Source organism: Apteryx mantelli, chromosome 1, assembly GCF_036417845.1.
Source record: "Apteryx mantelli isolate bAptMan1 chromosome 1, bAptMan1.hap1, whole genome shotgun sequence".
Classification (NCBI taxonomy): domain Eukaryota; kingdom Metazoa; phylum Chordata; class Aves; order Apterygiformes; family Apterygidae; genus Apteryx; species Apteryx mantelli.
The window spans coordinates 96,873,079-96,900,432 of NC_089978.1; the positions used below are offsets into that span (position 1 = coordinate 96,873,079).

The 27,354-nt window shown below is 39.0% G+C and overlaps 2 protein-coding genes across 3 annotated transcripts in view; one reads left to right on the forward strand and one right to left on the reverse strand.

Annotated features, from left to right (window-relative positions):
* The window catches only part of USP9X (ubiquitin specific peptidase 9 X-linked), a 110,557-nt gene extending 101,546 nt beyond the window's left edge, over positions 1-9,011 (forward strand). For both annotated transcript variants that reach the window (XM_067297797.1, XM_067297801.1), the window contains exons 40-45: positions 725-945; positions 2,031-2,119; positions 4,551-4,707; positions 5,100-5,312; positions 5,794-5,889; positions 7,427-9,011. In XM_067297797.1, the coding sequence (XP_067153898.1) occupies positions 725-945; positions 2,031-2,119; positions 4,551-4,707; positions 5,100-5,312; positions 5,794-5,889; positions 7,427-7,561 (911 nt within the window). In that variant the 3' untranslated portion in view covers positions 7,562-9,011. The remainder of the gene's footprint in view (positions 1-724; positions 946-2,030; positions 2,120-4,550; positions 4,708-5,099; positions 5,313-5,793; positions 5,890-7,426) is intronic.
* Positions 9,012-22,847: 13,836 nt separating this feature from the next.
* On the reverse strand, positions 22,848-27,354 carry RPL8 (ribosomal protein L8). The gene is made up of 6 exons (XM_067297812.1): positions 27,265-27,354; positions 26,866-27,009; positions 25,319-25,460; positions 24,669-24,887; positions 23,344-23,459; positions 22,848-23,047 (listed from the first exon to the last, which is right to left on the reverse strand). The coding sequence occupies exons 2-6, from the start codon at positions 27,001-27,003 to the stop codon at positions 22,889-22,891; spliced, it is 774 nt and encodes a 257-aa protein (XP_067153913.1). The 5' UTR covers positions 27,004-27,009; positions 27,265-27,354; the 3' UTR covers positions 22,848-22,888.

The window sequence follows — 27,354 nt, forward strand, 5'->3', positions numbered from 1 at the left end:
TGTTCATAATGTTTTACAAGAAAACATTACTTTGTATGATCACTGGTATGACTATTAATTATGATTCCTGTTTGCAGAGTAATTTATTTTTGCTTCAGCGTATTAACCTGAAAAGTTCTTTCTTGAAATTATGTGCATCTTTGAGCAATAACATAACACTGCTAAATCAAGAAACATCAGCAGCAAATCAGCAGTCTTTCCTTACACAAAATGAAGCCAACAAAATAAGATTTGCCTATCTTGATTCTTTCAAGAGTATACTCTTATCTACACTCCAGAGACTGACTGGACTGTTCTACCATAGATATTCCTCTGAATCCTTTCCCATTGCCTAGCGAAGTTAAATAGACTGTGTCCTGAAATTTGATAGATTTGGACTGTATTACACAAGCAGGGAAGCACATACATTTTGGAGATAAGAGGATTTCACTGAGGAGACTCTCAGTAACTCCTCCTGCATATGAACATATCTACAGCTGTTCTGCTTTGGTTGTCGCTGCACTCCCTCTCTTAACTGAGAAGTAGCTCACTCAGGTGGCAAGTATCAAGCTTTGCAAGCAGAAGATTCAGTTATTCCATACCATAATATTTTTCAAAGCAAATTGACTGTTGCAAGTTTTCTTCTGTCTGTTTTTTATTGATGAGTTACAGCAACTTACATTTTGTTGTCTCTACACTGAAAGTATTTAAGTACCTTTTCATCAGTAATAATTGCTTGTTCTAGGTAATCCCCCACTTGCCAACCCTTATGGTGATCCTAATTTATCTCAACCTATAATGGCACTTCAGCAGAACGTAGCAGACATCTTGTTTGTGCGAACTAGTTATGTGAAGAAAATTATTGAAGATTGTAGCAATTCAGAAGAGACTATCAAGCTGCTTCGTTTCTGCTGTTGGGAGAATCCTCAGTTCTCTTCCACTGTCCTCAGTGAACTTCTCTGGCAGGTAAAAATAAAAAGCTAGGAAGAAGATGGGGATTTAAATGTGTGTGGTGCAATAGAAATGTTGTCATATTAAAAGTTGAGCAGGTATTTGATAAACTTTCCTTAAGGTATCATCGTCTGTTAGGCTTCTCACTGTTGGTTCTATACATTCATACCAGGCTATTATGAGAAGTCCTTTTATGAGTTTAGGAAAGCAGTTAAGCTTTTATGAGTTAGGAAGGCAATGTTAAGGATGGAACGTAGTAGACCAGGCTGGCCTTTATGTATTGCAAGGACATTACCTTCAGCATTTCTGTCACTGTCCATAAAAGAGCTCCTTTCGTTACACAGAAAGTTAGAATCATTTCTTAAGATCTCCCTTGCATTTATTTTGAATATGTTTATAAGGTCCCCTTTTACAAGTCTACAAAACATACTTGGCTTTAGGCTCAAGAAGGAATCTTGTTTTGTACTGTGTTGTTTTTCCTTTGTACTCTGTGCAAGGTTAGCCACGTTTTGCCACTTCAAATAAAAGGGTTTTTAAATCTGGATGGCTTGTTATAAATTAGTCTGTTGTGGGTTTGGGGTCCCCCCCCATGTAAACATCACATTTTTGTGGTGTTGTGGGTTTTTTGTTTGTTGGGGTTTTTTTTGGTAGCATTTGAAAGAATCTTAATAAAAATTGCTTTACTGTTAGTTCACTTAGCCATTTATTTTGCATTCCAGGATAACCTTTGGACTTACTGTCTAGAAGTAGCAATATCTGTGGAAAATGCTATTTCATAATTTTGCTTTTCTGAAAGTATTTTTCAAGGTTGCTTCTCTAGTACCTCATGTTGAGGGTTTCAGACCAATTCTGTTAAACTCATGAGAAAATATTTTGTCTTACAAAACCTGGTTTAAAAAAATGTTGGTAGTGTCAGGGTGGTGGGTTTTGTTATTGTTGTTTTTAATATAGCAAAAGTTTGTGGTATCTCAAAGTTTTCCTTAAATTCCCTGTGCTAAAACAGCAAACTTCACTTCAAGCAACTGTATTTTTGTATTGCATCATGTAATCTGTATGCCTTAAAGAAATACTTTCTTGCATTCTCTGCATTTTTGTTTAAGGTTGCATATTCATATACATACGAGCTTCGACCTTATTTGGATCTGCTTCTGCAAATCTTACTAATTGAGGACTCTTGGCAAACTCACAGGTTAGTATTTACCTGTCTTTTTATAATTCAAGATTACTGTGTCTGTACAGTTGGCTTTCCCAGTGATTCTGTTGCTAATCCTTTTCAAGACCATTGTTTAAAATCTATTTTTGATCAAAATACAGAGATAAAACATTTTTCCAATTTTTAATCTCAGTTTTTGAGACAACTTAGATCTACAGTTTCTTACCTCTGCCTTCCTTACTATTGAGAAATTGCCTCTCAGTCCTGTAAACTCAAGATTTTTTATATAAAAGAGAAATTTTCACAAACGTGCTGGTTAAGCTGAACTCATTGGTATTTACTGCAAGTTGCTCAAATTGAATCTTGTAAACATCTCATTAAAGAGGATCCAGTGATAGCCTGGTTCTACTAGCATGAACAGTCATAAGAGTGATACCAAGATACAGATGTATTGTGAAGTTGGGAGCATAGTATTGCATGTTTCATAGAAATAAATATTCTCTATGTGACACTTCTGTATAATTTTACCTTTAAAATAATCCTCAGGGTTCAAGCTTAATTTTCATATGTCGAGAGAATAAGGATTTTGAAAGTTGAAATTTAAAAAAAAAGCAATTGTTGCAAATATTGACTATTTGCAAGAAAGCTTATAGCCAGTTCCTCAGAAGTTTTATATCGAAGTAGATGAGGTATCACAAAATAAATGTAGACATGCTACTTGGCAATATTTCAAAATACCTCTGTTTCTTAATTTGTGATTATAGGCAATTTACTAAATCATATAACATTTAAAATACTTAGGGTAAGAGCACTCTTGCTTAGTGAAAACTGACTGTAGCAGTAAGGAGGGAAATGATAAATATTCCCTGTAGAAGTAGACTGGACTCTTACAATTTCCTCAGTTGCCCAGACTTTAGAAGATACTCTCAAAGATGATGGTTGTCATGTTCCAAAATCTGAGGACTGAATTGAAGGGACTTCTTTGTTTTCTTTATAGGAATTATAACTTAGGTAAAGGAAGAGAATACTCTTTGCAGGCTTTTCAGTTTTGGTAACACTTGCATATATAATGTGGTTTGCGTATATTTTCTTCCTGCTACATAAGGTGTCTTAAGTCTACAGAACACTTGGAGGACGCACATAATTGAAGAGGTGTGAAGTAAAATAAAATATTATTTTGCGTTGGAAATGCAGGTTAGAGATCATAGAAGTGTCTGTATTTAGGATAGTGCTTTTCAAACAGTAAGAAATTAAACACTGAATTTCTTGTGTCTGGGGGAGTGGGGAGAGTTGAGCATTTTGGAATGGCTTTTTCATTGGATCTGGGTTGCCCTCAGCAGAGGGGCATAAAGGAGTAAACTGCAATTGTCCTCTGATTTCTTGCTGCCACTTTTGGCAGTAGCTTGGAGCAGTGCTTTCTGTCCTGTTCTTAGTTTTGCTATGATAAGAGTTCTAGTGATCTTTCTCTACTCTTTAAAAAACAGATAGTAACTGTCTGTAGTAAATAGTAATCCCTTCCAACTGCATTGTCTCGCAGAAAATCAGCACCATGGGGTCTTAAACAGTGGGCGTCCTTCAATGTTCCTTTTATTCTCTTACTAATAACTATAGCTGTTCTTTGGCATCAGACCCTCTCTTGTCAATTTTTCGTGAATTGACTACTGCAAGTACAAGTTTGGGGATAATAGTTTTACAAGTACTATTAGGTTAAATCCACTGAAGCGAAGCTCATCGTCACTTCCAGGTGGAGCCTAGGTTGTCAGCTACCTGGAGACTGTTTGTTGATTGTTGCCAGAGACTTAAGGAAAAGAGGGTATTTACTTTTCCTACAACAAATGTAGTTCTCTGAGATGCTGTCAGTGTAGATTCCTTGGCGTCCTCTCTGATTTTTTTCAAAGCCAAAAGTATGTGGATTTCTGAAATCATGCAAGAACTTGAGGATGGTAACCAATTCCTCTACCCCCCCCATTCAAGAGCAAAAGGCATAGAGAGTGTGTTTAGTTCCAATGAATGCCCAAGTCCCTTATCCCCATGCACGTATATGTATATCTTCAGAAGAACTGCATTTAAAAACTGTATCTTGGGGAACCATAACTATAAGGTAAGTAACCATTCTATTGAAGATTTAACTATTCCAACTCTATAGGGACCTATCATGTTAAAAAATCAATTCTGTAAATGCAGTTGCTCAGAAATGAAAAATTCACCAGTTAAGCTTGATTTCTGTGACTAGGATTAATCATATCTCATTCAGGAGGTTTAAAAAACCGACATGCTTAAACATTACCAAATGTTATGCTAAAACTATAAATTATGCCTGCATTCTGTCAAGTTAGTTTTTCTGTTAAAAATATCTGTTATCAAAATCAGAATATTCACTATACAGGTCATCCTGTTTCTAATTACACTGTAACTGAAGCCTTAATTTAAAGACTAAAATTCTAACTCTTTAAATTCTTGTTTGCAGGATTCACAATGCACTTAAGGGAATCCCGGATGACAGGGATGGACTATTTGACACCATTCAGCGCTCTAAGAACCATTATCAGAAAAGAGCTTATCAGTGTATAAAGTGCATGGTAGCTCTCTTCAGCAACTGTCCTGTAGCCTACCAGATCCTTCAGGTGATACCTTTCACTCTGGCTCTTGCTGCTTTTTTTCCAGTTCCGTGTAGAAAACATTATCCACTTTTCACTGACTTGATGAATTACCACTTCCAAGTGAAACTCATTTGGACCTTCCTATACCAGAAAGTCAATATGTAGCATTGAGAGCATTTGTGATTGTGTGACGTAACTGCAAACTGCTGCTACTGCAAATCCCCATGGACTTCCTTTTGGATTTCAAGTTTTCCTTGAGTAAAAAGGATATTTGAGGGAAAACGAGAAAGTGCTTCAAACAGCAGCATATACAGTTGATGGTCTGTGCTATGAGGGCTGATGTATAGGAAGAAGAAAATATTTGTATTTTTCAGAATAAAGAAAATAATTATGATGTGTTAATTTTCCATCTGCAGAGCAATGGAGATTTGAAGAGAAAATGGACCTGGGCAGTAGAATGGCTTGGAGACGAGCTTGAGCGTAGACCATACACTGGCAATCCCCAATACACCTATAATAATTGGTCTCCACCAGTACAAAGCAATGAAACATCAAATGGCTACTTCCTAGAGAGATCACACAGTGCTAGAATGACTCTTGCAAAAGCTTGTGAACTCTGCCCAGAGGAGGTAAAGAATTAATTTGACACCTGGTAAAAAGTAAAATAAAATGCTTCTGTAAATAGCTAATCTTAGTCTCCATTCATTACAGAGGTAGCAATTTTATGAGTATTTTATAAATATGGATTTATGTATGAGTACTTTCATTGACTTCAATTGTATAGTCCCTTTTTTTTTCCCCACTTTTGTTACTGTTTATGTGGACATCTGTCCCTTACAGAATTATCAGTATAGAATTGAAACTGACCAGTTAAAGTAGACTATGAATGGATAAAAGGTCTGTTTTTTTTCAATTATATGGCAATTGTAAGAAAATTCTTATGTAGCCCAATACAAACTGCAGGTTATTATTGTTCTTTTAAGATGATGTAGGGGAAATAATTTTTGTCCGAGTATGCTTGAAAATACCACTTACAGATAGAATTGGTTCTGGGTAGAATAATCAGTGCACATTTTACCTAAGCAAATTGAATTTTTTTTCCAACTTCAGGAACCAGATGATCCTGATGCCCCAGATGAACATGAGTCTTCTCCACCTGAAGACGCCCCACTGTATCCCCATTCACCTGGTTCCCAGTATCAACAGGTAAAGAGCTCAGAGTTTGACCATTTATGCTTAGCCCAAGTTTGCTGGGGGTTGGGGTTTTTTTGTTTGTTTGTTTTTTTAAGCATTCAGGCTAACTTAAATTCTAAACATTTAGCCAGAAGCATGTTGTTATGAAATACCTCACCTGAAGGTATGAGGATAAAGATTCAGCTCCACTTTGCCAGGAACAGTTTCACCATGAGAATTTTAATGTGAGAATTTTAATGTTACCAGATCAGGGATTAACCATCCATGGATGCAGGGGAGAGCAGATGTCATCCCAGGCTAGTACACACTGAATTTGATTCAGTCATATTTTTTTTACATTGAAAAGTACTTTATTTTGTGAGTTGCTTTCTTGTTTTTTAATGGTAGAATAAGACCTCAAGACCTGATTTTTCAATTTGAGTGTTTGGAAGACCTTCATAAAAAAATGGATGTGTTCGTTTTATATAAAACTTGTCCTTTGAACACTGATCTTCAAATCATAAATACATATAAAATTTAAATCTATTTTAGGTTAAATGGCTGCTTTGTTAACATCTTTTAGTGGAAAGCCATATTTGAAAGAAATCATACCAGAATTTTTTTTTTTTGAATGAATTGACTAAATTTATAAATCCCCTATTCAGTTGCCATTTTTCTTTTCTTTGTTCCAATTCATTTTATATATTCTGAATCTGCTAATTTAATTTCCTTTCCTGCCCAAACCCATATCCTCTTCATCTTGCTTTCCTCACTTGATGTTCTCAGCAGAGCAGTTGGTAAGTCAGGCAGATCTTCCCACTCCTTTGGAATTCAGACACATATCATAACCTCACCGTTACCCATGTGATGTGTTCACTTTCTTGCAATAGGTGGTATTTCTCACTAACACACACAATTGTTGTGTTCCTAGTTTCTCCACAATTGGTCAAACTCTGCAGAACAACAACATAGATAAGATGATGTCATTTGCTAGATGTGTGTGTGATTATTTTTAAATTGTACTATTTTGGGACAGAGCATCTGGAGAAAAGGACTGGTCTAGATTTTATTAAGTTGTATAACTTTAAAATTTGCCCTCTTAAAAATTAAAATATGCTACATAAATGCAGGTATGTTTTCTCTAATGTTTTTCCAATGTTTTAGGGAAAAAAATCAACTAGTTGAGTCTGTTGTTTAAAATAGGTGCACAATTTAATGTTTGCAGCACGTAGGCAGCCTCTTTTCTTTCTTGCTTTTTTCTTTCTTGCTGCTTTTGCTTTGCATGTAAATGCTTGTTATTCAAAAGGTGAAATTACTATTTAGCTAATCCTTTTATCTTTGCGAGTTCAAAGGTTTTTTTACTTTTGTGAAATTAAAAAGGTAAGTGAAGGATGTAATTCACAGGAATGAAGAAACAGTGATGTATGTTCATACAGTTATTACTACACAAGATTCAATGTGTTTTAGGGATATTTTCAATAGCTTGAATGCAAAGGGCAAATTCAAATAACTTGTTAGGAAGCAGTCCACAAGTTTGATGTCCCTTCAAAATGTTTATGCTTTATTACAGAATAACCACGTGCATGGACAGCCATATACAGGCCCGGCAGCACATCATATGAACAACCCTCAGCGAACTGGCCAACGAGCACAAGAAAATTATGAAGGCAGTGAAGAAGTTTCCCCGCCTCAAACAAAAGATTAGTGAAATGCACATAATCAATTACCTTGCTCCATCAAGACTGTGCACCCAGGCCTTACAGTCCAACCTTTCTCTGTGTCTGGCTAATATTTAAAACTAGAAAAACTATTCCTAATCAACATGGAGTGGAGAGTCTATTCACTGTCTTATCTGCAGAAAATTGCTGTCAATATATAACCCGCCTGCAGTGGAAAGTGTATAGTGTTTTGTAATAAATGGCCTGATGCTAATGTGTAAATGGCAAAGGTGTATATAGTATATTAATGTTTGACTGTTAATTCTTAAGCAAGAAACTTTTTTTTTTGTCTTGATGAGACTCACAGATCTACAAAAACAAAAAATAATTTCTTGATATATCTGCTGCGCTCTGCAACCAGTGTTGCCTGCCTCACGGCAGTTGGATCAACTCCTTTATGAAAAAGCCTATCCATGTCAACCACAAAAATAGTTTCATGTTAATTCTTTGCCACTGAAGTCGATTTTACTATGAGCAACGTAATGGCTGGTAACCTTTTAATTATTTGGTTGATGTGGAAAATTGGTGATGTAACATTGTTTCTAGATCTTTTTTCATTGCCTTTTTCATTCTGGTATTAGGTTAATCACTTTGAAGCTATAGTTATGCTGTAACATTTAGCATGGCTTCACACCAAGTTAGTGTAGCCAATGGGGGTGGGGGGGAACGTGACAGCAGTTGTCCCAATGTGACAACTGTATTGCTCAGAACTTTTTCTTCTTACACCTAGACTATAAAATGGGGAGGGAAAATGTGACAAACAAGTGGTTTTCAGTTTCACATATGTTCCTCACATCTGATGTTTGACAGTTCTGTCTCTGGGTGGGATAAAGAACACTTAGTTTTCAGTAATAGGAATTTAAAAGATTTAAAACAAATATGCAAAAATTTGCTATGCCAGGATGCCTGGAGCATAATAGACTGTATTTGGTGTGCTTGTTTTGTTTCTTTGGTAGAGCTTATTAGATAAACTTCTAACACTTTCCTTCTACTGCATCCCAGTGAAGCGGAAGTCAACAAAATCACACAGTACTTGTGAGTGCCACTGCACCAAGTTAACTTGCTGGTTTTCTGCTCGTTCACAGTTCTACTTGAAAGCAAGAATTGTCTTAGCTCTTTATCCATTATACAGGAAATCTTAACATTAGAAGCAGGGTTTAATTATAAAAGAAACTACTGGTTAGTCAAGTACAATTCTGAGGTATCTCTATTCCAGAATAAACATTTGTTTAAAGACTTCAAGAAACGCATCAGTAAATACTGTATTTAAATGAGAATTGGTAACTTGAATGTGTGTAATTTTTCTGGAACCTGTCTAAAAACCAAATACCCCTGCAAAACAGATACAGCCCACCCTATACTATTTAAATATTTTGCTGTTTTATTTTATAGAAATTATTTTGCTGAATTCACAAATAGAATTTGATTTAAGAAGAATGTTTTGTCCTGTGGTGTGTGTTGTTTTGGGTTTTTTTGTTTTTGTTTTTTAATGAACTGCACAGAGAGGTGAATTCTGTGCAGTGGCACTATGCTGAATTCTGGAACATCAGTCACATTGAGATTCTGTGCACAAAAAATTTGGCCCTTAAGAATAAAATAATCAGGACAATTACACTGTAAAAGTTTCTTAATGTGATTTATCTTGTACTTTTTGTATGTTTTTATATATACATATATATATTTAATGAGCACAAGCTTGATGGTTTTTTTTTACAAATGAGTTGATAGAAACAAAGCTGCTTATCAAATTAAAGGTCTGTAGTTTTGAGATGAACAAAGGAAAAATCGCAAGTGCATTCTTATGCATTTAGTGTGATAAGGAAAGGACAGAGAAGATTTTTGAATATGCTGTGTAGCAATGATCACTTCTATGCTTCCATGTTTTCTCTAGTGCTCAAGTTATTTCAGATCTTTTCATAGTTTTTTAGTAACACCATTTTACCTGGACTTACTAAATTTGGGTAAGGTTTTCCCATTTATTTTTGGGGATGCTTGTTGGAAATTTTAACTCAGAAGTAGTAGCCTGAGTATTCAAGTTGAAATAGTTCATATTTATTTGGACCAGTAATTGTTAAACAAGCTATCTCAGAGGTGATTATTATGTATTTTTTACTATATAGGTAAAATATATAATGTGCTAGTTCAGCCTTGCCAAATGTGTTTGCTTTTAATAGTGCGATGATTGTAGAGACATGTAAAACCTGTGACATTTTAAGGCTGTGACTCTTTTCCCTGCCCCTGAATTGAGAGTGAGTGCTGTGGCGATTACTTTTCAGGTGGCAAGTTGAGTGTTGTGCCCCTTTGTGACTTGGAAGAAGGATAGCCTGTGTCGTTTGTTGCAGCTGCTGCTTTTCAACAGATAGCTACAGTAAAAGGTGCAATGTTTTCTTTGCTCTGGGCCAAACAATTTTAAATTGTATTTAACAACTGTTGTACAAGCGAAAAGTTTCATGTGCGTGTTACTGTCACAGCATTACAGCAGTGGTCATTTTCAGGTGATACACAGTACCTCATTGTTGATGGCACACGTTAAAGTAGTAGTCCTTAAAGTGCCTAAAGATTTAATCCCCCCCCCCCCATTACTAATTTCAGTCCTGTTTTCTGTTTAAAACAGTTATTAGGGAATCTTTGGTCTTCCATAAAATGAGCCAATAAATAATAAAGCAATTTCTCATGTTCTTGACAATGTAAATCAAATGCCTAGAAACAGCATTCATAGGTGATGTTACATGGTGGTTACTGTGTGGTGTGGGGAGAAATCTATAACCTTACTAAACTGAATTTCTCCCTCTGTACATTTGGATTGTTGTTTAGCAACTAGAATAAGTTTTTTAACACTTGCTGCTTTTAGTGTTGCAAAATGAGTACAGCCACGTATGCAAGGAAGTCTGTTACTATTTGTGCATCCATAGGTGTACTCATTTTCAGTCACAGCTGGTCAGCTACACCTGTGTTGTCCCTTTGACAAAAATGGGATAGCAGAGCATTCAGTGAAATCTTACTTGACTTGCCGAATCTGATTTTGTGGTGATGCACAAACAGAAAAGATCTCAGCTTGACTTGGAAATTCTCAGAGTATTTTCCCTACTAACTGCCAGCCCTGAAAACTTAAGACCTCTCTTTTTTTAAAAAAAAAATAGTGCATCTTGCTGAAATTGAGCTGGAAAGAAATGAAAACCCGCAATGCCGTTTCATACTAATTTTCAGAGTGAATCTTGACTTTGAGACAGCATGAGAAAATTATGTTAAGGTAATTATTGTTATGCCTTCTCAGCCACTTCATTGTGCTTAGCTTGTGTGTTTCAGCATATATACCATGGGAAAGCACTTACTGTTCCAAAACTTTATACATATTTCTTAAGTTCCAGGAAAGAACAAGATTAGCCATTCTGCCAAAGCTAAATGGGCAAAAATTGGCTGCTGTAGCAATTTACTTCACTTTTTGGTTTCAATAAATTTTGTCTACCTCCGAGTCTTGCCAGAAATGCTGATAACTATGTTGAGGCAAAATGGCTCAGTGTTTTTGTTGACATGTATTTCAGTTACAAGCATTACAGTGAGGCTTTCAGTGCTGGTATTAACTTAAAACAAATGGGAGAAAAAAAGATAAAGACTAAATATATAAATTAAAGGAAGAAGTGTCATGTTAGGAAATTCGCAGAGTAAAGAGTTAAGCATTTAAGTATTTTAGTTAAATCTTGTTAGCCCACACTTGCAAGTCCACATTGAAAGCAAATTCACTCCTCTGGTGAAAGACTCATCCCTTCATTTTGGGGAGGGTGAACCGCTGTTTTTGACTTCACGTTTCTTAGGTAGGGGAGTTCCCTATCAGCTGTGGCCCTGCTCCAGGACAGTGTAATGCCTTGAACCAGGACAACAGTGATTTGCATTCACCATCTCATCTACTGTGCTCTCCATGTTCATGCTATCCTTTTTCCCACAGCCATGACATCTTGGAAATAAAGTCTAAACCTAAAACCTTCTATCTAGAGCAAGGCAAAAGAGTCTGGGGGAGGAGTAGCAAACATCTTGTAGATGCTGCATGCTGTGCAAAGGTACTATAATAAACTGAAAGAAAATGGGGTGAAGGAAATCTAGCTGTATCCTTCTGTATGATTTCTGTTCCTTTCACAAGTGATCTCATGGGGAAGACAGCAGCAAATAGCGCTTGTTAAAGCTCTGTGTTTTCCTTCTGATTTGCAACTAGAGTCGGTCACTATGGCTGTAGTGACCATAGAGTCACAGGGTGCTATGCAGCAGCAGCCCAAGCAACACCCTGTGCTTGCCCTTGATACTGTCCAAGGGTGTTTATTACGCCTTCCTTGTACTGGTCTTGGGAGATTGCCGTGCTCGTAGATTAGTTTACGCTGAGGCTCTCCCTTCATTAGACTAGCAAATCCTACTGTACTAGAAGGGCTTTAATCCAGTCTGAGCACTGTCACTTTTTACACTATGTAACTTCTTAAGGTTCATACTATAAATGTACTTTTATTTTTAAGCTATAAAAATTTCCCTTCAACTAACTGTTTCAAAACGTCAGATAGCTTGGTTGGTTGGTTGGGTTTTTTTGTTGTTGTTTTTACAAGAGAAGCTGTTCAGTCCTGGCCCTGTAGAATCCATTATAGTAGACTATTATAATAGGCTGCTCACAGAAGTGCAAACTTTTAGGTGCTGGAATCTGTCAGAGATCCTGATCCTGTAATCTGATTTGACAATGAAGGCTGTGATTGCCATTGGATCCATGGACTTCAATGGGGTTTGTGTGGGTCCTATTAATGTCATAGCACAGTTGCGTTGAAGTTGATGTGTGGATCAGCCCACATAAATCACAGGGTGGAACAAAAGAAAGCTAATTCATTTGCTTTGTTTACACTTACTTGCAAGTAATTAAAAGAAGCACAGGTGTACCAATTTCTGAGGGAGAAAAACACTCTCCTGAATAAGGGCTAACTTTTCACCAGATTTTAAATACCCAACTTACATTTTTTAGCTTTAGAATTCCATTAAAGCCACTTTTTTTTGTAACAAATTGATCTCTAGGCTAATTCTTTGCTTAGAAAAATGAAGTATAGCCTTAATTACATTAGCACAATTATAAAATGATAGTGTCATCCTTCAATGGTCAAAATAATGTGCAAACGTCCTCTAGTTTTTAATGTTGAGCTGACCTCCCATCCCCATTTTCATTATTCAAGGGGAATAGTAAACAAGTCTTAAAATCGCCTGCAAAATCTAGCCATAGAAAAGCAGTCCAGAGGAAAATCAGATCATTTTCTCCCTCTCTCTGTCAGTCTACTATTTAAATGTCTAATAATGTTAATTTTTATTTTTAATTTACAACTGTTCTCCAGTAGCTTCTGTTACATTATCCTAAGCAGTGTCAGCTGCATAGTTTATGGCTTCCTGATGCATTTGTAGTTCTGTCTCCTTTAGTCCTTACCAGAACAAAATATTTAAGTGTTTGTTTTTCCCGCATAAGTTAGTTCCCTAATCCTCATTTCCATTTTTCTTGTCATGATGTGCTGTTTCTGTTTATAAAAAGACCAGGACTGAATGAATGCTTTACAAGTGTGGTTTCACCTGAGCCATTAAGAGGGGAGTTACGTTCCTTTTCTGTAATAATACCTCGGTGGATGGAGCTTTTTGATGTATTGGCCTTTTTTGTAGCTTTATTTCACTGAAATGCTGCTCAGTTCCTGTCCATCACTTCTAAATCTCCTTATCATTCTTTCTTACCAAGTTTCTCATTCTGGATTGCCAGGATCATGTACTATTTAATATTTTTGTATTAATTGTCTTAAAATCAAATCCTTTCACTTGCCATGATTTTTTTAAACTCCTTTTCTACCACATCTGATGTATTGCTAGTAGTTACTACAAAAGAACAATGTTTACCAGGCTACTTGGCTCTTAAAAATGGAGCCTCTTGCAGCGCAGTAGCAGCAGCCACATTGTTGACGAGGTGGGATTTATTATCTTTTAAATCGTAGAAACTTACCTGGGATGTAATACTTTCATGCTACTGATGGTAGTCGTGAATTCAAATAGATTGTAGCTTATTGGGGTTTTTGTTTGTCTTTGTTTTCTGTCCTGAACAGCTAGTTTCTACTGGTGAATAGAAATGTTACCTAGATCTAGCCAGAATCTCTGCTTTGGAAAAGAAGGCCGATTTACGACTTCCTAGTATATTTGATAATATTTAAATACATATAGGTGCTTGAGGCCTTAGAAGTCCTGGAAGCAAATTCAAAAGCCTAGAAACATAAAGACCAAGACTTCTAAACACGATTTAATATGATCTTCACAAATTCTATCCAGCTGTCCTGACGAGTGAACAGGTGGAATGGCGGAAATGGAAATTCCTCACTGAAGGAGGAGAGGCCGGTGCTCCTTCAGATCCCTTGGGACCTGGAAATGCTGAGTGCACTCGGCCTGCTCTCGCTCCACTGGTAGCAGCGGAGTTTGAGCCCTCCTGGTGTGAACTCTCTTCTGAAACACAGGCTCCCACTGAAGAATTAAGTTCTCGGGATCCCATCTGCAGGAAGTCCATTGGGTAGTACCTAAGTAAGGCATTTTCTGTTACTTTCCTCCTCTAAGATTACTTTACCAAGTTGAATTCTCTGAGGAAATAATACAGGTAGTGGGCTGAGTGAGAGACTTCACAAGCTTGTTCTGTTAATACTTTCTACCTCTTGGCATTCATTGCAGAGCCACTACAGGGCCATGCTGCTGAGTGGCTTTAATGGCATGACAGCTTCTTCTGTATCAGGCCAATACAGGTGCAGAAATATCTGGTCAGGCAATCTTTGATGGGCACAGGGCAGCATCTGCCTCCCATTAGAAAAGATGCCTGAACTCATTTAAAACATGATTCCAAGGATATGTTTGTTACCTACATTAAAATGAAGGAACTCAAAATTTTTCAGCTGGTGTCACCACATGGTTTCATGAACACTCAGTCTCTCATGCTACCTCCTTACCCATCTGGAGTAGCATAAAATCCTTTTGCAACTAAATATTGTTCAAATAAAGCAATTTTAGGGAGGTATTTCTGTTTCTAGCTATTTTGACATGTTGAGTTGTTAGAAAGGGAGGATTGCCATTATGTGAAAAGCCAGTACTCTGTTGATGAGCCTGACTGTTCATCTAGTAAGAAATGTTTGCTACCTTGGTTGTGTGTAAGACTGAAATGCTGAAAGAGAACTATGTAACCCTGCCGTTTCAAATCTGTGAGAAGTCTAGCATTGGCTTTCCGAGCACTTCTGCAATCTGAACCAAAAAAACTGCTATTGGAATGTAGACACTACTATATAGCTATGGAAGAAAACTTCAATCATGTCATTTCTCTCGGTCTTCAGAGCAGTCAAAATGATTTTGATGTAGGTTTTAGATTATGTATATAAATCTGATTGAAGTACCATCAGCAAACCATAAATAAAATGTGGACTTAACTGAAGAATGAGCTGGTGGAGAAGTTTTGTGTTGAATTTATTAAACTGCAATATCCTGAAGTTGTTGCTGAAGGACACTCACTACAATGAAGACAGAGAAATAAAGCTGGGATATTCTGAGCTCAGAAACATAGCCAGGTTCTCCGTTGCCTTTGACTCTTGTTATAGCACTATAAAGACTGACTTTTGATTGCAGAGTACTCATTGCAGAAGAGTTGACTGCATGGAAACATTCCTGGGGGTTACTAGATCCTCCTACCTGCTGAGGGCCAAAGGTTGCTTTAAAGGATACTTGACTCTCCTTGTTACTAAGTGGTTATTCCAGGAACAGGCGTCCTTTTACACTCATGGTTGCGAAGAAGCTTACAGAGGTTGCTGAAGAGTTGGTGTGGCGATTCTGTGTTATCAGTGTATTTCTCTAACATGCCAAATATTCAGCTGCTTTGTACTACCAGAGCAAGGGACATCATAAAATGAATTTAAAGTGGGTGTGATGGAGAACTCTGGTTTACTATGTTTGCTATTAGCACACACTTTGCAGAAATGTAAATGAAAATGCAAAACAATGAAGAATGACAGTCAGTTTGTAGTATTAAATTATAAAAAATTTGGAACGTGACATCCATGGAAGTAGATAACACCAGAGTTGTTGTATCCTGTCCATTCCTTTTGATGTAACCCACCTGAGTGGGCATGCCTATAAATTCTCTGGACATTGGCATGTTAGTAAAAATAAGAATTCATGATAAATTTTGCTTGTATTCCAATGGATTACTACCATTTGAGAGTTTCTTATAAACCGAGAGAGGAAAGCTTTTGATCAAGGCAATGCAAAACTTAAAGTGACTCCCACAAATGTTTTCTTTTCTCGTATTTCTTTCTGAGGATTCATTAATGCTGAAGGACACACACCAAAAAAAAAAAAAAAAAAAAAATTAATTAAACTTGCATGGAGACTGTAAAATATTTAATGAGTTATTGATCAGCCAACTCCTTGAAACTCTTTAGAATTTGGGCTCCTGCTGCTTTTACATTAGTTGAAAATATGGCCCAAAGCATTTTTCTCAGTTCTGTTATTCACTTGCTTAGTAACTTGAATGTGACAAAGTCAGCACAATTTTGTTGCTAAAGCTTTTCCCCTTTTTCTTTTTCCAAAGCTCTCTGGATAGATTTGTTTGACCTTTTTCTACCTTCTATGGTTTCCTTGCATTTCCCGTCGTATTTCCTTCCTCTCTCACCCCCTCAGTGTGTAGCAGGCTGTGGACCCTCTGAAATGCAGCAACCCTTCTGATTTATTGAAGGTGGGCAGTTAATTTTCAGGCATTCCAGCAGGATTGGGAGATGGTGGCGTAAAAAGCACTGGAGTCTGAAGCCCTGCGCGTACATGGATGAAGTCTTGCTCCTGCCATGTGTGTCTTGGTACCAGTTAAAACTGTGCACCGCCCATACAACAATCTTCAGGCTACTGATATTGGTAAGGTAGTATATCAGAAAAGGATAATAATGTTAATGAGGGTATTATATTATGATGAAAAATTCATAATATGTGTCCATGCTTGGGATGTAGTATTTCACAATATACTCTTCAAAATGTATAAAGAAAATACTATTTGGTCTTTCAGGAGGTGGAATCTGAAGCACTTCTTAAGGAAGACTTCAGTGCTTCACTGGTATGTATCTTTTTTTCTTTCTTTTCTTTTCTTTTTTCTTTTTTTTTTCCTTTTAGCAAACTAAGTTTTTATACTGGAAATAAACCACTGAAGCTCCTGCAAGAACATTTAATGTCTTTCTTCCAAAACCCAGTTTGCTTCACTTCGAGAGTTCTGATGTCTTTGTAGCCCTGCTGATTTTACTGGAAATTTGTATTTCCCACTTCTTCTTTCTTTTTTATTTTAATAATCATGACTGTAGTTTTAAGTTTGACTATATATGTAGCAGCTAATGTCCTGCATGCAGCACTCATCCATGAAGTAAATGTCCTGGATAAAAACTATATAAGCAAATCAACTGTGTAATCTGTCATGCTGATAGTAACAGCTGGTCTGAGCTAGAGGTTGCTGTATATAATGTACTTTTTTAAAATGTAATTACTAGGAGTGAAGATACAAACATATGGTGAGTTATAGGGGTGGGAGGAGCACAAGGCACAATGTGAGGATGCTGTGGGTTTTCTATTAGACAGGCTTCATGTTTATTTTGCTCACTTACATGCCAAGGTGTTTTTGTAGTAAAGCTACTTCTATAAAGCTGAGGGCAAACAGGTCCATCCATTTCACCAGGTTAGTGCTTCCGTCTCCGGCTCGCTGTGGTCTGTGACTTTGTGGCAGAAGGGGGGAGGTGCTCGCTAGCGCATGTACAGGATGGGAGGGAGGGGAGGATGCTTGAGGTTTCATTCCTTCTATTTACAATTTACGGCTTTGGTAATACCCAATCTGTGCAACACAGGAGTGGAGCAGACAGATGTGTCCTGTGCGGTGGAGACAATACCCACCAAGAAGAAAAGCTGGAAGTAAGAGCAGGTTTGTGTGGAGGTTGAGCCCAAGTGTCAGCAAAGTGAGTCAGAGGAGCAGCCTGGCTGGTGGCCAGGGCAGTGACTGTGCTGGCTGCTTGCAGGAAATGCGATGAGTTACAGAAACGCATCGGTTACAGAGGGATGGAATGGGCTTCCTTGCCTTTCCCTTCTGCCCTGAAAAGGCAGCAGAGGCTTTTCCAATGTCCTCATAAGACCTTGGGGCTCCTTGTGTTATACGTTGTGTTGGTCTCTGGTCAAAATCCTCTAATAGCTTACAGGAGGAAAATGCGCTTCTCCACAAGTGGTGGGGAATATTGGTTGAATCTCATCCTGCTCTGTCTGGAGAGAGGGACTGTATTCCAGTTTTATTTATGATGTTTACTTCATAGTACAGAAAATCACTCACCTGTGAATCCCAGGATCAACCCTAGATTTTTATAGAGGAGAAAAGTTGGTGTTTACTCCCTTTCAGTTATCTGATGTAGCAAGTGATGTTGATACAAACTTTGTGTACGGCTAGAAGTTCAATTTTTGTTTAATTTCCTTCAGAACTCATGGCTAAATATACCAAATCCCAGTCTCTTTAATTTATTGTCCAAGTACATCTGTGTTTGTGTAGCATTCTTGTTGTTTGAAAAGAGTAAGCCTGCATTAACTATCTTTCCAGCCAAGGTGGTAAAGGAAGGCGCTCTGCTTCTTTGCAGTTCTCTATTTTGTTTAATTTCAGATTTATACAGTGTACTTTCAGAAGGAGCCATTAGACTGCTTAGTTGAGCCTCCTGCATGTCACAGGTGGTTGATATGATGCTCCTCTCAGCCTATGTGGATGCCAATAGCATGTTAACTTAAACCATTTTTCCATTTTATTTTTATTCAGTGCTTTTATGGATTCTCACAGGCTACAAACTAGTCAGGTTTTTAGTAACACAAAGGGGAACTCTTTGGTATATTCTTGATTCTTCTCGCATTCTTGGTTCTCTTAATTTCTCCCATCATGTAATCTGCTAGTTTACCCTCTAGTCTGCAGTTCAAGCTAGATCTTCAGTGTGGAAAACATACTTCTTTTTAAAATAACTTTTCTTTTTAAGTTTTTTTTTCAGAGCCTCTGATTTTTGTCTGCTTCGTTTAACAACTCCTTCCCCTGTTCCTTTTCATAAATTTATTCCTCCTGTGATAGTTTTGGGGGATATTTTGCCCTCGGAGAATGCTGGTCTTATTACACTGTGTTTTTTTTTTTCTTTAATTGAAGTTATGTGTTACTGGACTTGATGTCTCTAGGGTAATTTCCACTCTGAACGAATTAAGTTCTGATATTGCTCTTTTATATTTTGTCCTGTCAGACCATGTAACAGTCCATATGTAGCAAGCTACTATTTCATTAAGCTACTCTTTTCATGCCTCTCCATTATGCATCGAGAGGCTTTGCCCAAAGCCATTAGTGCCAAGGGTAAGGTTCCCGTTGATTCCAGTGTCCCTTGTGCTGCCTTCTGTGTCTTCTTCATGACCTGGTGCAGTTTCAGCTCCAGTGATGTGGGGGGGTTCCTGCAACTGGACACTTGCAATCATAATCAGCTCTGCTCTGTGCATGTGTTGGGGGGGGGGGGGGGAACGGGGGGCTTCCCACCACTTCTTCAAACACCATTTTCCATGAAATTCCCCTGCTGACTCCATCTGCTTTTCTAGCTCAGTTTGTCTGGATATTCCTGTCCTGCTGTTCTGAAATGTGTGCTGCCCCAAGGACCGCTTTATTACCTGTTTATGCTTTTAAAGCTTTCATGGGTTGATAGATGGACAAATCTAATTATTCTTTAGTTGATTGGCATAAACTCCATCTAGCATAATTACAGGGTGGCTCTTGGAAACAAATACTCTAGAAAAGGGTTTTTCACAACTCTGACTTTCCTGGAGGTCACAGGTTTTTGTTTGTTGTCATTTCCAAAGGAGCAGTTAGAACGTGTTGTGCGTACTCAGGCCTGTAAGATGCAAGTTAGAAGATAATGTTCGCTACAAATTGGAGGCTTGTAACTATTACTAAAGTACATTCTTGTTACCTGTGACAAGAGCCCTTGTTCCTGAGTTTGGAGAGGAAATGGACTCAGGTCTTCAAAAATCCTCAAACAAATGTATGAATTTAAATGGATCTGTAGTTGCCTTGAGCACTATAATATGGTATTTATTTATTTGTGCAATTATCCTATACCTATCATTTCAGCACGCTGATTTTCTACCTGTTGGCTGTGGACTCCTGACAGTCTGTGGGCAGTCAGAAGCCTAGGATAGGCAACAAGGAAAGCAAGAGTGTTGTCAGGAAGAATCCACCGCTTCTCTAGAAAATTTAGGGATCAGCAAATCCAGGCATGGCTGGAAACCATGGCTTCTGTCAATTCTTTAGGTGCATTTAATGCAAATTATTACTCTGTAAGTTCTTTGCACAAACAGCCTTAAACAACTGCTCTCATGCTAGGAGAAACTTTTAAATGTATTAGAAGTATTGTGAAATCCTGTTTAACTTGGTTCTTGCCAGGTTAGTCATTTGAATATTAAATACTTTAACTGTTTTTTTTTCTTCTTCTGATTTTTATTTGGGAGGTGGAATGCTGAATTTAGATCTATGTCAGGAGAACGGGGGCTCACAAGTGAGGGGTTCTGACCTCATGGCAGGAACATGGGAGAATGAACTTTCACAAACCAACAGTGATCATGTGGTATGAAAAAAGAAACAAAACTTGTCAAGTTGCTTTTTAGATTTTCCCCAAATGTGCTCTGGTGTCTTTCTTCAGGTGCTTTTTATTGCAACTACTTTTTCCTTTCCAGACATTTATGGCCAGCTCTAGTAATAATATTGTAGGTGGATCTAGAAAAATCTTTCTGGATTTCTTCCTCCTTGCTTTCCCTCTGACTGAATTCCTATCAGTATAAGGTCATACTAATATGCAGAGATCTGGCTTTGACATGTGAGGATCAGTAGGATTATTTTAAGTGACTGCCCTGCATTTTAAGGGAAAGAATATTTTGCTCTGAGGAGCAAATGTTTTTGGATTGCATGTAACTTGTCATGTCTTCCAAATGGTGGTCATCTTGCTATGTTTGAGGACATTTAGTTTTTAGAGGAATCCATGTCTATTTGAGTAGCACTTCTAGCAATACAGGGGTTCATAATCACAACAGTAAAAACAGATTGAATGATCTGACTACAGGAAGCTTAAGAATGAGTCAGTGTTAGAGAATCTGGACATGACCACCTCCCTCGGTCACTGGCTTGAAGGGGTGATATTGTGCTGGCTGAAGCCAAGAGAGCCGAACAGCACTTGTACGTACCCGTACACCGATGAACCACAGCCACAGAGTCCATGAGACCTGGGCAGGAGCCCTACCTAAATGTGAAGTGTGCGCTGTTAGCCGTGGATGCACACTCAGGCTTCAGAGGTGCAAGTTGTAACTGAGATGTGCTGTAAGTGGCAGTCCTGTTTTAGTGCCTTAGGTACTGTGTGTGTCCAGCAAAAATCCAGATACTGCAGAACAAGGAATAAAAGTTTTTGCTTTAGGAGTGCTCAGCAGTGATTGTGAGCTGCCAGTTCTACTTTTCCAAGGTGAAATCAGCAGGGCTGTGAGTTAAGCTGTTTTACAGTAACAGTTAAAAATTTCATCTCTTCCTTTCCTGCCAGAAAGCTGGCTTTTCATCAGACAACTTTTCTTACAGCACAACCCCCTGCTGCGAAGCATTAGCTCCACTACCTCTATTACTATAGCACTGTGATCCCAGTCATGAACCTGACTCTACTCAGCTAAACAACCTGAAAAGAATGTTACAATTTGTTTGCCCTTTTCAAATGCTGAAGAGCAAAGGTGACAGACTTTGTAATACTTCAAACTTTTGAGCCTGTACTTAGAGGGAAGTACCTTTGAGGTGGTTGAAGCTTGATGGTTTACAAAATATTCTGTACTTGTGCAAAGCGCAACCTCCTCCAAAGCATCTTCTACTACTGCCCAGCATATTTGGCCAGTTTAATCCAGATAATTATTGTAAATAGATGAGCCTTCTTAAATAAGTGGCTGTCTTCTCATACCATTTATTTCTCTAGATTATATTTTAAGACTACTAGTAAGCAGTGCTAAGTCACTGCGCATGTACCTGAATTCATGTGCAGTTTGACAAATAGCACTTAATTCTTTGTACTGAAAAAAAAAATGCCATGGATAGTGTGAATTGTTTAAAAACAGTATTTTCAAGCCATAATGCTTACCTTCCAGTTCTTTAGTGCTAGCACAACTGCATGTTGTTACCAGTGCTTAAAGAAATTCAACATAATAAATATAATAAACTACTTTTAACCTATAGATACAGAATACATGTAAGTGCTACAGTTCTGCTAGATCCAGAAAAGTGATTGAAATGCAACTGTCATAGACCTCTCAGCCACTGTATTAATGCAGCAGCATTTATTGACTTCTACCAAAGAAAACAATGTTCTACCACTCCAGTGCTGAAGCTTCTTTTGCCTAGCCTAGTTCAGCACAACTTCCCCTCCCTACATATAGCACTACTCCTTTTGGGTTACTGTGATCTTTGACTTTTTACCAAAACTATCACATTAGCAGCTGCTGCAATCATGCTATATAAAAAGTACTTTCTACTTCTATTGCAAATAATGAAGAAAATAAATATGCTGAGGCTACACTATGTGATAAGTTTGACGCAACACATCATCCCTGTAGTTATGATTAATGCTCCTAAAATAAAGGCTTTAGTTACTCTCAGCAGGATATCCATTCATCTTGACAAGTAACAAAACACTTTCTTGAACCTTTTGGTCAGAGGGCTTCCTTTTATTGGGTCCCAAACTTGACAGTAGTGGTTGAAAAGTATTTTTCTGGGTAAGAAGTTCCACTACGCTTGGAAGCCTTTCCTCCAAAGAAAAGTAGCAGATAAAAATGGAAAACAATTCTTAGAATCCCCTTGAACTTAGCAAACTCCATATATGTGAAAAATCTTTAACCATTTCAGCTAGACTTGCAGATCAAACCACGTAATTAAAGGATTACTTGGCAAGTCTAATGTTTTGTCAGTCCTGAGCAACCACAGCACTAAGCTAGTGTGAACATCAAAATCCTCACCCATCCATCTAGGCACAGAAGCATCACAAGGTGCTGTGCCAGGCTGAGGTTCCAGCTCACTGAAAGCACTGGCTGAAAGAACACCTGACCAGTTCTTGAAGGGGCAAAAACAGCTTGTCTCCAATCATGACTTTCCCTGGTGAGCACTATCCAAATTTTAGCAACACATCAACAACACATAAGCTTCACACAAGCTAAATTTTAAAAATTTATTCTGTAAATTCCATACTGGGTCATTAGTTCTCCTTTTCCTGCACAGTCTTTGTTCCACGCAGTCTACCTGTACGACGGGCAGCAATGAGACCAACTTTGCGCCCAGCAGGAGCATCTCTCCTGATGGTTGAAGGCTTGCCAATGTGCTGGTGGTTACCACCACCAAAGGGATGTTCTACAGGCTGTGGAAAAAGAAATCAGGAAGTCAGTAGAGTTAACAGAAATGATCATTGATGTTTAAACATCAAACAGCAACAGTGATTTAAGGGAACAAGAAGTTTAACTGCTTCATTTTCATACAGTACAGTAACTATCAAGCACTGATAACTACCCTGACTGAATGTGTAATCACAAAGTATTCTGGGAATCTTTCTTGGCAGATGCCTCCCAATATCTTTTCTAAGTCCATTCTACTTTAACAAATATTTTCCTAAACAGTAAAAAGTGAAATGAAAAGCATATTTGGAAATTGACTCACATTCATAGCCACACCACGGACACGTGGCCAGCAGTTTCTCTTTGCCTTGTATTTATGATAGGCACGGCCAGCCTTTAGGATAGGCTTGTCAATACGACCTCCACCAGCAACAATACCTAGAATTAAATGCAGAAAGGGTAACATGCAAGTACAACAGGCAAGAATGCAAGAGAAAAATGCTTAACAATGAGACTAGTTCCAAGTAATATTCTAGTTCTAAGACTAGGCATCTAAAGACCAGTCTTCAACAATCCCAGCTATATATTCAAACCGGTACCTGCTAACCCACACAAATATTAACAAGATGCTGAAGCTCAAGCTACCTATATTCAAAGTCCCATATTCAAAGTGATCTGTAAAGAGACATGCTTTAATTAGAATTTTTCAACGTTCACATACAGGATTGAATTTAACACTATTCCTAAAGCATTATCAATTTTCTTGCTAAGCTGTCTTGAATAACACAAGCTAATTAACAACAGTTTTTCAATTAAAGAAAGTATCAACTCAAAGACCTAAAAAGATTGGTTCCTTGAGGCTTAACAGCTAGTTATGAGTTCTGTAGTCTATTACTCTTGTAGAATTGACTAGTTGTTATTCATTTTGATGTCTTCTGTTCAGAGGCAGGGACACTGGCTGCTGCTCTGTCTATCAATACATGTATAACTGCTTAAACCCAGCAACAATTCTTCCTAACGTAGCACCTTTTATTTTAACGCTCGCCCAGGACTACATCAAGTGTCACTTGCTGAAATACAGCAGCTATCACTCTGCTGCCAGCCAAGGGGCCAACAAACCTGATTAAACCTGTTTCTTAACAGTGGGATTTCTTCTATTCATTGTCAGGCTTTCCAGTATACTTCATCCAACTGATGACACTTACAGCAGCTGAACACCTTTAGCACTAGTCCCACAGGCTTAGTCAGTGCATCAAGAGCAGGAAACCATTAGTGCTGTTTTCTGCATAGCTTTTTCCCAGAGGACTGGGGATTTTACAGCCTGAACAATTCCATTATGGTTTGGGGGCTATCAGCATCCACTCTGCTATCCCCTCACTGGCTCAAAGCACCCCCAAATTTAAGAACTTCCCATTACCTCATGTAATGCTGGCATAGTACACAAGTCAGGTACCTGCACACAGACCCTATCTGAGCACATACGGCTGCGGGTTCAACCATACAGGTCATTTAAGAAAATGGAAGTCTAACATTACTTTGTAAATCTCACTTATCTAGATAGTATCGGGAATTGGGACCCTGTTTGACAGTTTGCTTAGCAGTATGCAAACTCAGTAAAAAGGCAAGTTCATAGCTGTCACTGCTTACCTACAACAGCTCTGTTTGCAGAAGAAATCACTTTCTTGGATCCAGAAGGCAGCTTTACTCTGGTTTTCTTCGTTTCAGGGTTGTGAGAGATGACAGTAGCGTAGTTTCCAGAAGCACGCGCCAGCTTTCCACGATCACCAGGTTTCTCTTCAAGGCAGCAGACGATGGTGCCTTCTGGCATGGTACCAACAGGCAGAACATTGCCAATGTTCAGTTGAGCTGCAAAGAGCAAACACAGAGCTTCATTCAGGCTCCTGGACAGTACTCAGACTACATTTCTATTTAACATAGCCTCTGTGCATAAAAGAAAGGTACCACAAAAACACTTCAACAGCATTAGGCAGGGGCACTTTTCATTGTTTGACTTGAAAAAACAAGTTTCAACCTTTAGTATAACAAACAAGCAGGCAAAATGTGACTGCAGATAAAAACAATCTGAAGACCTGACAAAACTGCAGTTAGGCTTGTCAGTCCAAACAGGCTGCATGAGAAGACTTCGATCCCAAGAAGGCAATCTAGGTTTGCTAGTGGAAGCCACTGCTTTGTGGCTTACAACTGCATTTAAACATCCTGAACTTTACATAGGCAGGTCACATGTGTTTTAGCCTTCCAGAAACTACCTTGGCAACACGCTTCTAGGCTTAACTCACCTTTCTTGCCGCAGTAAACAAACTGACCAGTATGAATACCCTCAGCAGCAATGAACAGTTCAGTTCTTTTCTTAAACCTGTATGGGTCACGGAACGCAATCTTGGCAAGGGGAGCACCTCGGCCAGGATCATGAATGATGTCCTGTTGGAATTAAGATGTACTTTAGAACAGACTAGAGCATTTGTTACAGGTTATGCAGAACGCACAGAGTTACAGAACAGTGAAGATAACTACTATTAAGATAACTCTCGCTAGGATCCCCCTTTATGATGTCTCCTGAAGTTGGTGAGTTAAAAATAAATTCACATTCACAAGAATAACCCAGACATCTCTATGATAAAATGACAACTCTGGTTTAGTGTGCTGCTTCACACTAATCCTGTCTGAATTGGCTTATTCCTAATATTCTGCTGATACCAGATCTCTCCATAAAAAATTCCCTTTCTCTAGTTGCCTATTCTGCAGTTTGGGCAGACTACAATTTCTCCAAGTGTTTCCCTAGAATGAGAAGTTTTCTGAATTTCTAACGTATGTTAAGGATACTGCATTTATACCAGTCAGGAAGCATAGACTTATTCTTTCTTTTTCTCTTGGAAAAAATATGCCAATTCTGTCCCTAAACTACATTTACAATTCAAATACACAACAGTATACTTTACACTGCACCTCAGCCTAAGTAATTACAGCTCTTCAAGACGCATGGCTTATCTGGGAACACTCGGGTTTTGCTGGTGCCCAGTGTTAACATTTTTTTCTGCTGTCTTCAATCCTGCTGGGCAAAAAAACCATGGGTATTACTTAAGTTTAGGTCAAAACTACCTACCTACTTGTTTCAACCTGAATTATGCAGAATGTGAAAGAAGTTCCTTCCCCAGTCTGAAAATCATCCTGCTCTAAAGGGCTGAATAGATAGCTAGATTTTTCAGAAGCATGTAGCTAGGTACCCAGTGTCATTGCTTGCACTCTAAATCACTGATATCCAAAAAACACCTGGACCACAGCTGAAACAGCATTACTGCAACCAAAATAATGATACTGCCTAGCCCACACAGCTCTGAACTAAGATGACAGATACTACTAAAGGTTTAGGAGTGTTTGTTTGGAGGTTTTTGTTTTTTGTTTTTTTTTAAAGATGCAAGCTGCTACCAGGACAACTCCATCCACCCACGTTTCATGAACTACAGCAAGTTCTTAGCGGTATAAAAGCATGTTGATATTCCTATGTTTAGCAAAGCTCTAACAGACAATCAAATCGCTGCCAACGTGCTATCAGCTTCTGTATTTAAACGCTATTACAAACTTAAAGTAGTCTAAAACCTGAAGGAACACGATTAGTTTAACAAAGCATCAGAACACTGAATAAGTCATACGGCTTAAAACACAGCCGAAAACCAGGATTTCAGATCTCTCATGAAAGTTCAGCTTAGCGGGATATATGTCTTAGGGGCCTCGGCTCCGAGAGGGAAGGGCAGCTGCGGAGAGCCCCCAGCGCAGGGGGCTCGGGCAGCACCCCGGGAGCCGCAGGGACTGCCCGCCGTCGCCCTACCTTCACGATGCCCTTGATGTAGCCGTGCCTCTCGGCGAAGTCGACGGCGCGGAGCTTGGCCGGGCCCTTCCTGTGCTTCACGTGGGCGCGGAAGACGGAGCCGGCGCCCTTCCTCTGGCCCCGGATCACGCGACCCATGGCGCTCTGCGGGCACAACGGCCGTTAGCGCCGACGCGAGGACACCCCCGCCTCTCCTCCCGCCGACAGCCGTTAACGCCCGGCCCGGCCCGGTCCGGCCGGCCGCGTCCATCCCCCCGCGCGGCGCAGCGCGGCCCCCCAGCGGCGCGGCCGGCGCCCGCAGCGCGCGGGGCAGCGTCGGGGCGGGCGGCGGCGGCGGCGGCGCCACGGAGCGCGGGCGGATGGCGGCGGATGGGGACGCGGCGGCCGCCACCCTCCTACCTCAGCTCCCGGCTCACCGCGAAAGAAGGAAACGCCAACGTCACCGCGGCGCGAAGACCCTTCCGGGGCGGGCGGGAGTCGCGCTCGCCG

Coding starts and splice junctions, on each gene's coding strand:
- RPL8 (XM_067297812.1), bottom strand. CDS start 27,003: ATGGGTCGCGTGATCCGGGGCCAGAGGAAGGGCGCCGGCTCCGTCTTC. Junction 24,888..25,318: donor TGTTTACTGCGGCAAGAAAG/GTGAGTTAAGCC, acceptor TGCTCTTTGCAG/CTCAACTGAACATTGGCAAT. Junction 23,048..23,343: donor TCCGTGGTGTGGCTATGAAT/GTGAGTCAATTT, acceptor CTTTTTCCACAG/CCTGTAGAACATCCCTTTGG.